Consider the following 14,199-nt stretch of genomic DNA (forward strand, 5'->3'; position numbering starts at 1 on the left):
GTCGCCGGCTAATTTAGCATCGTCGCCAGACATGGCTCCCTCCCAGCGCAAGAACGCGCAGTCAACAGCGGCCGAAATCACCCTTGAGAATTTGAACAAGTGTTTAGTCAATCTACCCTCCTCACTGGTTTCATTGCTTGTGAATATAAACACCGTGAGCATATAGCTTGGATCATTCACCCCACCCTCCCATACTAATAACCCACCGTCATAGCCCATCCAGAATGTCGTCGTTGAGCTCAGTTACCGCGTTCCGGCCCCCAGCGGATCTGCGAAACCCAACGGCGCACCGTCACAACGATCTGTATACGTCGGTTGGAGTGGTATGCCTAGCAAGCGCAAGCTTGTGCCATTGGTAGATCGAGACGGTATCAACGGATCGAGAGGCAGTGGACGGGACCAGGAAGTGGCTTCGGTCGAAATCGACGCCTCATTTGCTGCAACCATAGGTCTCAATGATGGCCAGAGGGTCATGACCACTATACACGTCGATCCACCTCAGGCCCATACGGTCAACATTGAACCTCTTACACCCGAAGACTGGGAGATCATCGAGCTACATGCGACGTTTCTGGAACTGAATCTTCTCAATCAAATACGGGCATTACCGAACCCAGCTTATACGGATGCCCCTCCCCACCCGTTGACATTGCATCTGTCGCCGACGTCACCCGCCAATATCAAGATCATATCACTAGAACCAGCAGCCGCTGCCGACGTCCCCTTTGTCAAGATTGCTCCCGATGCCGAAGTCATAATAGCGCCGAAAACCCGAGCGAAACCCACCAAGAGTAATCGCGAGAGCCGCAGTGTGGGAGGCACCTCGAGGAGAAGTGGCAAGAGCTCAGCAAGCACGGTGCGAAGACGAAGTGGGCGAGAGGAGAAGAAGCCGGCCTTGTTCTTAAGAGCTGTCGACCGAAAGCTCTGTGGAGAGTGGTTCGACGAACAGCCGCCAGCGCAAGACTTGAGCATCTGGGTGGACCGGGACCACCTACTGTCCAACGACTTTAAGGGCGTCAACTATGTTGCAGTCAATGTTGTCAAACCTAGTGGACTCCAACCTCCGATTGACCCCCAGAAGCAACAGCAGGAGGCTGCTGCCAACGCGGATGGTGCCAAACCATCAGAAAGGGTCATAGTCCAACTGCGGCCCTGGGACGATCCGCCGGATAGCCTGACAGTTGCGCTGTCTTCCCAACTGTGTGCAACACTTGGGTGTACAGGCGCGGTCGGAGGCGTTGTCAAGATTGAGCCTGCCCCACAGCCGCTGCCTAGGGGCACAGTACAACGGCTCAAAGTCTACCCCTTTAGCACAACTTCAAAGACTCCGGAGGGTTTGCGTTTTGGACGCGAGTCGAAAGCAGAGAAGGAAGAAGCCGCTAAGAGGATAACCCAAATCTACGGTGGACAGGACAAGGGCCTCCTTACTGGACCTGTAAGTGATGGCATGGTCCTAGGGACTTATGACGGCCTAGATCACCCCCAGGGCTGGGAAGGCGGCCTCGTCAGGTTAGATCCGCCGGCTAAAGATCCGGTGAGCTGGTATCTGGGCTCTGACCGAAACATTCCTATAGAAGTGCAAGCTTCGATTTCTCGGCCAACCTGGCTAGATGACAAAGATTACGATGATGGAACACCACAAGCCGATTCGGTCTTAGTCGGCATCAACGCGCTACTCTCTGAGATGAACTCGCATCTCTCACACATGTCCTCTGTATTGCTGACAGGGGCTTTGGGCTCAGGCAAGACAGCAGTAGCACGCTCTCTGGCTCAGACCCTGCGTGAAGGGTCTCTCTTCCACACTACATATTTTCCATGTCGCAAACTGGTGAACGACGAAAGTCGGACGTCCACCATCAAAGAGACTCTGAACAGAGTCTTCATGACAGCGAGCTGGGGCACGAGACTCGGTGGGAAAGCCCTGGTTATTCTCGACGATCTAGACAAGCTCTGCCCGGTTGAAACTGAACTGCAAGTTGGAAACGACAATGGCCGAAGCCGACAAATCAGCGAAACCATCTGCTCGATCGTACGTCAGTATTGCGGGAGAGATAGTGGGGTAGTGCTTCTTGCGACAGCACAAGGCAAAGACTCGCTGAATAACGTCATTGTTGGCGGTCACGTTGTCCGTGAGATTGTTGACCTCAAAGCCCCTGACAAGGAGGCACGGAGGCGTATTATAGAGACTATCATACATCAACGAACTGTTCCACAAGCAGCGACCAACGGCCATGAGTCGGACAACAGCCGGCCACAGACTGCAAACGGCAGTGCTGGAGCCGAAGATGGAGGCGCCTGGATGGACGGAGGAAGCCAAGACAGCCGGCGGAACTCGATTTCCAAATCCCAGTCTGACGGCTTTCTCCTCGGTCCCGAGCTCGATTTCCTTGACCTGGCGGGGGAAACAGATGGATACATGCCAGGCGATCTCCTTTTGCTCGTATCTCGCGCTCGCAACGAGGCATTGATTCGGTCTGTCAGCGAAAACGGCTCGAACAAGTTCCTCGACATCATCCAGCTCAGCCGAATCGACTTCAAGAACGCCCTCGAAGGTTTCACGCCGGCATCTCTTCGCAACGTGACCCTCCAAACCTCGACCACTACCTTCGCCTCCATTGGCGGTCTCAAGGAAACACGCCGCATTCTCCTCGAAACCTTGCAGTACCCAACCAAGTACGCGCCGATTTTCGCGCAATGTCCACTTCGATTGCGTTCGGGTTTGTTGCTCTACGGCTTCCCCGGCTGCGGCAAGACGCTCCTGGCATCTGCAGTAGCCGGCGAATGCGGGCTGAATTTCATCAGCGTCAAGGGCCCCGAAATCCTCAACAAATACATCGGCGCCTCGGAGAAGAGCGTGCGCGATCTCTTCGAGAGGGCCAGCGCTGCCAAGCCGTGCGTGCTCTTCTTCGACGAATTCGACTCGATCGCGCCGAAGCGTGGCCACGATTCCACGGGCGTAACGGATCGTGTTGTCAACCAGCTGCTGACACAAATGGACGGCGCCGAGGGTTTGTCAGGGGTGTATGTACTCGCTGCCACTTCACGGCCGGATCTCATTGACCCCGCGCTATTGCGGCCCGGAAGACTGGACAAGAGCCTTCTTTGCGACTTTCCCGATCTGGACGACCGGATTGATATCCTCCAAGCACTGGGCTCGAAGGTCAAACTCAGCGAGGAGATCTTGGAGTCAGAAGATGGGATAATGGAGGTTGGCCGCCAAACTGAAGGATTCACCGGCGCTGACTTGCAGGCCTTGGTCAGCAACGCGCAGCTGGAAGCCATTCACGATGTGATGAGTAAGATCGACGCGGCGCCGTCGGGCAATAAACGGCAATCTGCTGCCACCAAGCCAGGATCAGCGGCCAAGCCACGCAACTTCATGCAGTTCCGATACGGCGTCGACGAGCCCGCTGGCGATGAGCAGGCGTCCGCCGCCAGAGGGTACAATCGCTCGTCCGAGCTGGCTGAGAACGCAGCCATCGCGGCAAAGCTCGCAGAAATCAAACTAGCTCGCAAGAAAGCCAGAACCCTGCAGACGCCGGGTGGTGTACCGAACGGCGCCGTAGAGAAGAGCAACAAGGACGGCTCAGGGGCGCTCGAGGTCATCATTGGGTGGAAGCATATCTTCAAGGCGCTCGAGGGCACGCGGGCCAGCATCAGTGCTCAGGAGAGGAACAGGCTGGAGAGGATATATAGAGAATTTGTTGTGGGACGAAGTGGAGAGATGAGGGATGGGCAGGGGAGTATGGAGGTTGGTGGGAGGAGTAGTTTGATGTAGAGTGGGATCGCCATGATCGATGATAGAGCTTGGTAGGCACTGGTTCAAGATGAAGCAATGCATATGTACATGGCCCCAATAGTTGCTTTTGGTGAGAAGCAACTCTAGTGCTTCCTCGCTATGAATTGAGATATGCAAACTGGAACAACCAAAGCTTCTGCACTGCTAAGACCAGGCGAGTTGACCTACCATGCTAACCTAGTCTACTTAATACAAAGGGAATGATGTGTTCGCTAGAATTTATACGAACTTGAAAGCTGTAGTATATTAGGCGAAGGCCAGAAAGAGACATGATTTGCCTTGTAGTTAGCTTAGGAAACTCTGGTATAGATAGTATCAAGCCACCGATTGAAATTTAAGCCTAGAAACAGGGACGTGGTATCACGAAATTACTCGTACAATAGGCTCATTTCTTCCAACCCCTACCACCAAATTCCAGAACCAGCATGCAAAAAATGCAACGAGCGGCTCCATGTGCGTATGTCCTCCAATCCAATCAGCTGTTTCATAGGCCGACCAAGAAGGCGAATCCTAGATACCATCCTCATCGTCCCCTCGCACCGATAATCTCTGTGCCCGGCGAGGTTCCATCTCTCCAACCTGGCTGCCAATGATGGTCAAGTGCTCCGACAGACTTCTGATGAGGCGTCTCATTTCATTGGTCACATCCCTAGCAGTAGCTCGTGCCTCCATGACGCTTGCTGATGGCGGTGCAACGGGTGGCAATTGCATACCAATAGGTCCATTAGGTCCCGGCTGTGGCTCCTGACTTCGTCGTTGCATGAGATAATCCGTGTCATTCTCGTTTACGTACGTCTGGCTTCCATCAGATGGCATATGGCCGTTGTGCTGGCGGGGCTGGTTTGGGTCATTTAGGTTGATAGCCGTGTTGAGAGTGCTGGAGCTGAGGTCGGTGTTGTTCTTAGCAACTACAGACGCAAATTCCGAGTCATCCGAGACGTAGATGGAGGGCTCTCGGTTGCTGAGTGGGAGCGAAGCATAAATGGAGGGCTCGCGGTTGGTGAGAGGAAGCGGGGCGTAGACCGATGCATGTCGTTCGAGTTCAAAGGGGTTGGCGGCACCGCCTATGTCAGACCCACTGATTGATGGAACATCCGAGTTCGCCGTGGAGGGTCGAGTCAGCTCTGGCAAGTTTACTTCAACAAGACCCTCGTCGAGGTCAATCAAACTGGAGACAGACATGCGATCGTTGGTTGAGCGAGGGACTTGTAGCTCGTAGCCCTGCGATGGAAGTCCAATTGGCTCCGTAGGATGATGCATGAGACGTGGTCGTCCAGATCCAGGGTCCGACCGGTCGTCATTGAACTGGAAACTCGACACCTCGGGATTCGCTGATGCAGGCGGTATTGACGTTGGCCATTGCCAATCCGGGCCAGGTCTACTGCCATTATCCGCAGGGTCACTCAAAGGAGCTCGGTTGTACTGTGAGTCAGTCGCACCGGCAAACGACCAGCCATTGTCCATAGAAGCACGCGGTCCAGGTCCAGGCCCGGGCCCAGCCTTAATGGTGTCCATATCGGCGAACTTGGAAAGCGCGTCGCCACCAAGAGACGCATCTAGATCAATGAGCGACTCTCGCAACGTTGCGTGAAGCGAGTCATCACGAAGTGGGAGATCGGATGGCGCAGGAGGTGGTGGCATAGGGGGACGACCGTAGTAAGCCTGTGAGTTCTCGACGTAGTTCGAGATGGTGTTTGGATCAAAGACCTTCTCAAGGGGGGCTCTCATCGCAGCCAAAGCCTGAGGAGGGGGTCTGCGTCTGCCCTTGGGCTTTGGGCGTGATGTTGCTTCGTCAAAATCACCAGGGAAATCCACCTGAGACCCGTACACATCGCGAACGGCATCAAAGTCGTTCAGGCCATCAAATTGGTGATGGACCTGCTCATCGAAAGCCATTGTCGTGCTGAAGTTCCACTCATCGGCTGCCATGGAAGTTGAAGCCAGATCGGGTCCTTGCGCTCCCACCAAGGGATTAAACAGAGACTTTCGGATTCCTCCGCGTTCTTCCCATAGCTTGTAGGCTCTAACTAGTGCAGCCAAGGATGAGGTGGGGTACTGGGAGCTGGTGTTTCGCAGGTACGGATGCTCTTGAACTTGCTGAATGGTCGGACGTTTCTGAGGCGATTCAATGAGGCAAAAGGCAACCAGGTTCCTTAGCTCGTTTGAATACTGAGGTCCTTCCAAACGCGGGATGTGTTCTCGGAGGAAACCTCCAAACTGCGACAATCCAACATTGGCTCCAACATTTGGCGGTAGTCCTGAAGCAATCTCGTAGACCATAGACCCAAAAGCCCATATGTCCACTTCTGTGCCGTACTTCGCGTTGTGATCGAAAAGCTCTGGGGCCATCCAATGTGGCGTTCCAATAAAAGTAGATCTCTTGTCAAACTTGGTTTCCATCATACCTGCGACGCCAAAATCGCAGAGTTGAACACTCCCGACCTCCGTAACGAGAACGTTGGCACATTTGATATCACGGTGAATGATGCCTTGCTTGTGAACCCAAAAGATGGCAACTGCGACCTCTCGCAAAATGGGGATGATCCATTTCTCCTGTAATCCTCCAGGGGCTGTCGGCTTCATTAGGGTGGCAACACTCCCTCCGGCGCAATATTCTGTGACCATCCACATGGCATGACCGACCGGGAGCGCCTCGAGTACGTGGTTGATGTTCTGAGCACCACCTTGACTCAGGAGCTGGAGGGCGTTGACTTCCTTCAGAAACTCGCTATACGTGTCGGCCAACTTGGGATTCACCGTGTCCGATTCGTCAACGTCGATGATCTTGACAGCAACGACCTTGCCATCATTTGTACCGGTAGCCTTGTAGACGCGTCCAAAACTACCCTTCCCAATGAGTTCGTCTAGGTGATAAGCCGGGACAGCCTTACCACTCCGTGCACATTCTTCTTGTACAGCTATTTGCATCTTCGCAGCATCCTGAATCGCTTTTTGCCTTGACGAGGTCCAGTCAGGACCTCGGATGGACAAATGCGCCATCGTGGTGTTTCTTCACTGTAGAGTCGGTTAGATGATGACAAGACAAAGGTTAGTGACTTCGTGGCAACGCAAAAGAAAAGTAGGGGCAGGTACGACAAGAAGCTGACTAAGTCTGTTGGCTTTGTGGTAACACAAAACAAAAGAAAGGGAGCACAGGGAAGTGGATTTGTGACAATAATTAAACTATTTCTGGTGGTAACTTCGTAGTACCTGGAAACGAAACTTGGGTAGATGTGACGATGCGAAGTGATGAGATGTGACGTGGACAGGGCAGGACCAGGAGAACAGTGGGGAAAGACAATCGAGCATGGAATAACGAAAACTTGGGTGACCATTTCGAATAGCACCTAGAATAACCGTGAAATGAAACTCCAACAACAGACGGAACGCCTCCATTCTCATTGCCTGGGAAACGATGCAGTGGATAAAAAGAATAGCGACTGAAGCAAAGCAACTGGGGCCTGCAGAGGGTATAAACCCGCCGGACCACACGCTCATCAAAGCCCTGAGGCGAAAGTGCTCACGCAGGGTGGACTCTGTGGTGGGATCCGACGATTTCCAGTGACTACACTGGGCCTCAATTCTCGTGATCTCTGGGGCAGCCCCATAGGGGTCGGCCTGGTCGGCCCTATCGCCTCGTGGCCCGTAGAGTGCTAGGAACGTCTATTGTGGCTCCTCTTTCTGTCTCTCTGTAATGATTTGATGCGCGAAAGCAGCCATGGGGATTGGTGATAATGTACAAGGAAAAGGGAGCATCTGTTGATGGCCGAGGGCGATGTTGCTTGCAGAAAGAGGAGAAATGGATAGAATTGGCACGTCGAAAGAGGCATACTTACAGATCTCTCTGCTTGGCTTGTTCAATTAGCCAGCAGGGTTGCAGTGCTGTAGAAGCTGTCCTCGTAGAATCGTAGACTATAAGTGTCGTGAAGGCCCAGACGTGTTTCGTCAGTCTCACAGCTTCAAATTCAGCCACAACAGTACAAAACTCGGTCTCGATCAAACTCAAAGTCGCTCTGTAGCTGCAATTGGTAATTATAACAGGTATTTCAATGTGTATGAGCCGTTGTGCTGCATTTTCCGAAACACCCACGCCAGACACTGTTTCATGGATGGTGGTTGAAGATATTCGCAGATGGATTGACGATGTCGAGACGGGCCCAGGGGTCGTGTGGAACACCTCAACGGCCCCACGCTAAATGAATGCGCTAGCGTCGGCTATCAGCCAATCGGCGGGTTTACCTTGGACTACCTGAGGCTCCACTCCCAACATCATTCCTGTCAGTCAGCAATATGAGCATCCTCGGGTGCAGCTAATATCTGCTCAGACGCGCCATGGTTTCTCAACATCTTCTGTTCTCGAATAGATCGGGCGGAGGTCTGGCTTTGTACATGTTTCAATGATATGTATCTACCAGACTGTTCAACCGCGTTTCCTCCCTGCCGGGTGGATAGGGAGGATTCTCGTCCGTCAATCCAGCAGCTACGCTCCGTCGATGATCTCGGAGATACTGTTCATCCTGAAACTGTTGTATATAGACTTCTACAGCAGAATTTGGGATTAGTTAACGGTCAATTAGGCATTCAAATACGTCACGAAATTTAGGCTGTCTTTGCAATCCTCCACGAGCAAGGTAGGTAGGTATGTGCCATGGATTATCTGTCGCGTCCCGTCGATTGGTAACTGTTAAAGTATCAAAGACGTAGTTTGCATGAACATGTAGGATGTGGGGATTAAGGATAATAATGCTTGACAGTTACTATTGAGCCTGGTTCCCCAGAGTCTCTGAGGCTCTGTTCGACGTGGGTGGCTTGAAGGTGAAAACATGAGTTAGTGAGTATCTTTCACCCTGGTATGGCGAGCCTTGCATATCCTACTCTGTGCCAAGACTTGGACTTGCGGTTGCGAAATGGCAATTGCCATCTCAGAGGTGGTGGATACCACGGACGTGACGGGGCATTTTATTCAACATTGGAGAGGGGTACTGGAATGGTGCCTTGCATGTTTCCAAAAATAGTCGCATCTTTCGTACCACTAGTTACTAGAGGAGCTCATATACTTGGGATATTTAATGCTTCTTCAGGCAAACCAACGTATGTTGGTCCGTTGCCCATGAATCATCTCTGGAAGCATCCAAACAAAGATTCTGCAAGGACAGAACCCCAAGGTGCGATCCTTAGTTACCCCTTCTCTCATCTTCACGCAACACCTATCAGATCCCCCATCAAAAGCGCTCGGTACTTTTCCACCGCCTCCTTCAGGCGTATCAACACACCCGCCGCCATCATCTTGACCTGGTTCTCTTCCCCATCTCCCCCAGCATCCCCACCTAGAGTTTGATCAAACACGCCACTAACCCACTCGACACTCTCAACTACCTCGCGGCCCTGCCTCTCGCAGAGGCCCCGCATGTCTCCCTCGTTTACGTCCAACAGCGCCATCAGGCCGAAAAGCACGGCCTGCGTGATCGTCATATTGCCGATGCACTGGCCCCGGACACCTAGCAGCAGGTCCCAGAACTCGGTCGTCATCTGCGGCAGCGCTAGGGTGCTGGGTCCGGCGGCGTGTAGGAGCAGTGCGAGGGTCTTGATGTACAGGACGAGCAGAGAGGGCTGAAAGAGGACGCCGCGTGCGGCGGACGAGGAATGTAGCGCTGCTTGGAAGCGAGAAGTTAGGGGGAAGAAGAAGGATGTGGCGAGTAGGGAGGCAGTTGTGTTTGGAATGGACCGGATGCCGCGCGGCTTGGACTTTCCCCTCATCATCGCATTATTTGACTGGAGGCGAGAAGTAAAAGATGAGAGCTTGAGTGCATCCGGACCGGTGGCAGCGTCTGCTGCTTCGGCGGCGAGCGGTGCCAGGAAATTCTGCGAGAGGGTTTGCGAAATGTTGTCAACGGCATTAGGGGGCAACGCTTTAAGATGCGAGGTTGATGACGTGAGGCGATCGGTGGCCGAGGGCAGCGAGTAGTGCTTTTCCAGTTTTGAAGGCAACTGCTTCGATGGAAAAGATGCTGCATCCGCATACTCGGAGATATCAAAGCCGGCGATCTCGCGGCCGCTCAAGCCGAGAACTACGAGGACGGAAGCTCGCTGGCCCAAAGAATAATCGCCGTCGAAAAAGGTCTTGGCAAACCATTGACCCATCTTCTGTGGCTGAGCGATTATAACGGCGATCATTCCTTGGAGTCGGAGATTGTGGAAGTCTTCCAGCTCATACTTGTCTTCGAGACCAACAAGAAGTGTTGCGAGCTCTTCGATATGTGAACTCACTTCTGTGCCGTAGTTGGCTTTCCGACGGATCAGGGTAGGAGCCGTAGTCAGCGCAAGTTTTTGGCAGTCAAAATTCTGCGTGTCTCTAAAATATGTAATGAGATCCCTTATGTATACCGGAGCCTTGGGCTTATCCCGGTTGATCAGGGTCGGGTCATCGTCTGAGTCTTCGGCATCAGAATCGGGCTTGCCGTACGGGACAAGGTCGTCTTCTTCGCTCCCATCATCTTCTACTTCTTCGATGATGAAGCCATTCTTTGGCGGAACTCGAGAAGGCTGTGCCGGTTTGGGTGTTGACTTTGTCGGCTTCGATGCCTTTCGTGGCCGCTCAGAGGAGCTCTCAGTTTGCAACGGATTGGTAGGACCAATTTTGTCCGAAACATGGACGAGAGACTTATACCAGCTAGCTTCTTCCGTATTTGTTTCATCCATGTGGAAGTCTAGTTTCTTGTCATCCTTATGGACAAGGCCTGACAGTGCTTCTCCAACGACCATCCCAAGGAAGCCGATCCTCGTCTGAGATGCGGCGATCCTGTTGGATATTGTGTTCAAATAAGTGCTCGAACGCAGAATTACCGTCAATTTGATTGGCGAAATCCGGTGAAGGTAGCCGGCGCTAAGCAGCAGCACCTGGGCGTGTGCTGGGGCGCAAGTCAGTGTGATTTCGAAGCAGGATCATCTACAACGAACCTTCTTGTTGAAGCATGGGTACATGTCTGATATAAAGTTGATCACCAAATTGACTGAGGTTCTTTTCTACCACCGTCGTGATGGCCTCCTTATTGTCAGCCAAGACGGCAACAGCGGCTCGTCTGATCCCAGAGGTCTCTCCTATCCCCGCTCCCACCGCACCTGTCAGCCAACTCACCAGGTGACCTCTCCTCGTTCCGCTGTCACCTAAGACGGCTGCTATCACTCCAGCTGCTGCCCAAACGAGAGGGTAATTTTCCGTTGCGGCATCAGAATCCACTGAGATAAGATACTGGGAAGACAGAAGCTTCAGTACCACGAACAACAGCTTTCGTTGCTCACTCTGCGGTAGAGAATCAACCAGTTTCGTGAATGCAGACTGTTTATGGTTTTCCTGAAGCAGTAGGTCTGTTAAGAGTAGTTGGATAAGAAGCTCTATCAAAAAAATCAGCTTATAATTGGTCATTTCGACCGTCAGGATCGCATAACGAACCATAGTGTCCTAATTTCAGAGCGCGGCTCAAAATATCCGCAACCAGCTTGAATTCATCAACTGAGTCGGCAGACTTGGTCCAAGATACCAGGTTGCGCCCCAGCCACAGGACATACTCTTTGGCGTCTGCTACCCATAATGGGTTATCTAGATTATCTGCCTCTTTTAGGACATCCTCGCCTTCTGCACACAGTGAAAGGATCTTTCCGCTGGCGATCAAGGAGATAAACTCCTGCCGTAAAGGTCGAAGCTTCGAGGGGTTGTCTACAGAGGAGCTGATACTGCTCCAGATGCGCTTCGCTTCATCATCATATTGCAGAATTTGGGACAGTAGCTCAAGGACAAATCCCAAATTGAAGGCGGCGTGTGACTGCTTCAGGCCTTGAGGATTCGACTTCGCTTCCCGTATCAGAGCACGCAGATAAGCCAGGCCAGCATTGATTCCTGGTATGCTTTGAAGACAGCTAACCAGACAATCAGCTGCAGTTGACCTCTTCTTGCTCGAAGATCCCTCATTCAGGACTGTCCAGTAGTTGGGGACAATCTCGGTAACTAGCACATGGACGATCTGTGCACCTTGAGGACTCGGTGTCTTGACGTTGAAGGGATGCTTGCCATTAACCCCCTTTTGGAGATATGCCAAAACAGACAGCAAAGTCTCATGACCAGGCTGGCTTTTCAGTGCCTCCAGTGCCTCCTCGGGTGACGAACCTTTGAACTCAGACCGGGTCTCCGTAACGGGTTTCGCGGTGGTGTATTTGGAGACAGTTAGAAGCTCGGCTTCATCCGTCGGCCGCCGATAGGTTTGGCTCACAGGTGTGAGCAGTTCCTCCATGGCTGAGAATCCACCTGAGGCTGTTTTCTCCGGATGTTGCTCAAGACTTGGATGGCCAGGACCAGAATTGCACCGCCATGAGCAGCTTTGTCATTCAACTGCGGCTGTTTGCTATCGGAACTTTTATGGAGCTGAAAGTGTTGCGACCAGTGATGGTCTGAACTTGCGCCCTCTGTCCGAATCAGTGAGTCTTCCAACATGTGCAATATTTCAAGCACTTGCGGGCAAATTCAACCAAGCTGTGTACGAGGTTGGCAGTATTAGAGATTTAATTGACGTCGATCGTCACCCGTATTTTGCAACAACTCACAGTTGCTGTAGAAGCTGTGTTTATTGCATAACCTGAAAATAAAGTATATTCAAGAAATGGAGAAACTGAGCCCCACTGTTGCACTGCTGGAGCTCGAGCCAGTTGAGCACTATAAGCCTTAATCCCAGCAATCTAACGGAGATAAGTAATTATCACTGATAAGTATCCTAGGTCTCTGACGTGGTGCCTGGAGCTGCGGAGCTGCTGAGCTCGAAGCGCATCCCCATCTTCATCCCACCTCAATTCAAGGTAATAAGTCAGCAAACATGACAGTCAACGAGAAGAGCAACAGCACCGCGCGCTGGCAATACCTGGACCGCATTCGCAAAACCAAAGGTCCCTTCAACGATGATGATTACGACACAAGCGAGGAGGTGCTTTCCATGCACGGCACCCAGAAGATCCTCGTCATTGGCGCTGGAGGCCTGGGATGCGAGATTCTTAAGGATCTCGCCATGTCCGGCTTCAGAGACATTCATGTAATTGACATGGGTACTTTTCCTCTTCCCAAAGCTAGCGTAATGTTTGGTACGCTGCTAACACGTCCTCATTTTGCAGACACCATCGATGTTTCCAATCTGAACCGCCAATTTCTGTTTCGCAAGGCCGATGTGGGCAAGTACAAGGCCGAAGTTGCTGCGAAGTTCGTGGAGAGGCGAGTGAAAGGAGTCCAGATTACTGCGCATAACTGCAAGATACAGGATTTCGAGGAGGACTTCTATATGCAGTTTCAGTTTGTCATCTGTGGTCTGGACAGCATCGAGGCGCGACGATGGATCAATGCTACACTGGTGAACATGGTCGATGACGAGAACCCCGACTCGCTGAAGCCCCTGATCGATGGTGGTACAGAAGGTAAGCAACCGTGCAGTGGTTTCCACTTGGACGAAAGCTAATAGGACATATTCCAGGCTTCAAAGGCCAGACCCGAGTCATCTTCCCCACCATCACACCCTGCATCGAGTGCCAACTGGATCTTTACGCCCCGAGAGCCGCCGTTCCTCTGTGCACCTTGGCCACCATTCCCCGACAGCCCGAACACTGCATCGAGTGGGCGCATATCATGGCATGGGAGCAAGAGAAGCCTTTCCCCACTCTTGACAAGGACGACCCCGAACACATCAGCTGGCTTTACAAGAAGGCACTGGCACGGGCTGAGGAGTTCAAGATTCCCGGCGTCACCTACGCTCTCACGCAGGGAGTGGTGAAAAACATTATTCCCGCCATTGCGTCCACCAACGCAATCATCGCCGCAAGTTGCTGCAACGAGGCACTTAAGATCGCCACGAGTGCAGCTCCGTACATGGGCATGAACGAGACCTACATGCAATACCAAGGTGACGAGAGCATATACACCAACACTTTCAAGTACGCGAAGAAGGAGGACTGCGCCGTGTGTGGAAACCTACCAAAGCCATTGCAGGTCGATCCGAAGTGGACTTTGCAAGAGCTGCTCGATTCCTTTGCGACGAATGCGAGCGCACAATTGAAGAAGCCGTCCATCCGAACCGAGGACAAGACGCTCTACATGCAGTTCCCTCCGGCGCTTGAGGAGCAGACTCGACCGAACTTGGAAAAAAAGTTGAAGGAAGACCTTGGTTTGGAGGAGAAGCAGGAGATCGCCGTGACTGATCCCGCGTTTCCTGCTTTGTCTTTCAGGTTCTTCCTCAAGTTCTCATGAGGCTCTAGGTCGAACCTCGAAGACTGGCTCTACAGGGAGTGTCTAGTCTTCAGGGGCACGGAATTGCTCTCCGGGCCTTCCGGTGTGGCCGTTCAGATTTCTTCTCGAGTTTGACGAAGCTGGA

At 52.5% G+C, this 14,199-nt stretch overlaps 4 protein-coding genes across 4 annotated transcripts; 2 read left to right on the forward strand and 2 right to left on the reverse strand.

Moving 5' to 3' along the window:
* Nucleotides 1-31: 31 nt before the first annotated feature.
* BCR38DRAFT_489976 (P-loop containing nucleoside triphosphate hydrolase protein) lies at nt 32-3,778 on the forward strand (the record flags this gene model as incomplete). Its single annotated transcript, XM_040864465.1, has 2 exons — nt 32-154; nt 215-3,778. 2 exons carry the CDS (start codon nt 32-34, stop codon nt 3,776-3,778), a joined length of 3,687 nt encoding a protein of 1,228 aa, XP_040710719.1.
* Nucleotides 3,779-4,309: 531 nt separating this feature from the next.
* On the reverse strand, nt 4,310-6,799 carry BCR38DRAFT_354303 (kinase-like domain-containing protein; the record flags this gene model as incomplete). The annotated part of the gene is made up of 1 exon (XM_040856867.1): nt 4,310-6,799. The coding sequence occupies one exon, from the start codon at nt 6,797-6,799 to the stop codon at nt 4,310-4,312; it is 2,490 nt and encodes an 829-aa protein (XP_040710720.1).
* A 2,196-nt stretch (nt 6,800-8,995) lies between these two features.
* Nucleotides 8,996-12,084, reverse strand: BCR38DRAFT_354423 (telomere length regulation protein; the record flags this gene model as incomplete). The annotated part of the gene is made up of 3 exons (XM_040856881.1): nt 8,996-10,707; nt 10,757-11,191; nt 11,250-12,084. The coding sequence occupies 3 exons, from the start codon at nt 12,082-12,084 to the stop codon at nt 8,996-8,998; spliced, it is 2,982 nt and encodes a 993-aa protein (XP_040710721.1).
* Nucleotides 12,085-12,660: 576 nt separating this feature from the next.
* Nucleotides 12,661-14,075, forward strand: BCR38DRAFT_461207 (uncharacterized protein; the record flags this gene model as incomplete). Its single annotated transcript, XM_040862499.1, has 3 exons — nt 12,661-12,886; nt 12,953-13,249; nt 13,306-14,075. 3 exons carry the CDS (start codon nt 12,661-12,663, stop codon nt 14,073-14,075), a joined length of 1,293 nt encoding a protein of 430 aa, XP_040710722.1.
* Nucleotides 14,076-14,199: the final 124 nt, after the last annotated feature.

Source organism: Pseudomassariella vexata (assembly GCF_002105095.1).
Source record: "Pseudomassariella vexata strain CBS 129021 chromosome Unknown BCR38scaffold_19, whole genome shotgun sequence".
Lineage (NCBI taxonomy): Eukaryota > Fungi > Ascomycota > Sordariomycetes > Amphisphaeriales > Pseudomassariaceae > Pseudomassariella > Pseudomassariella vexata.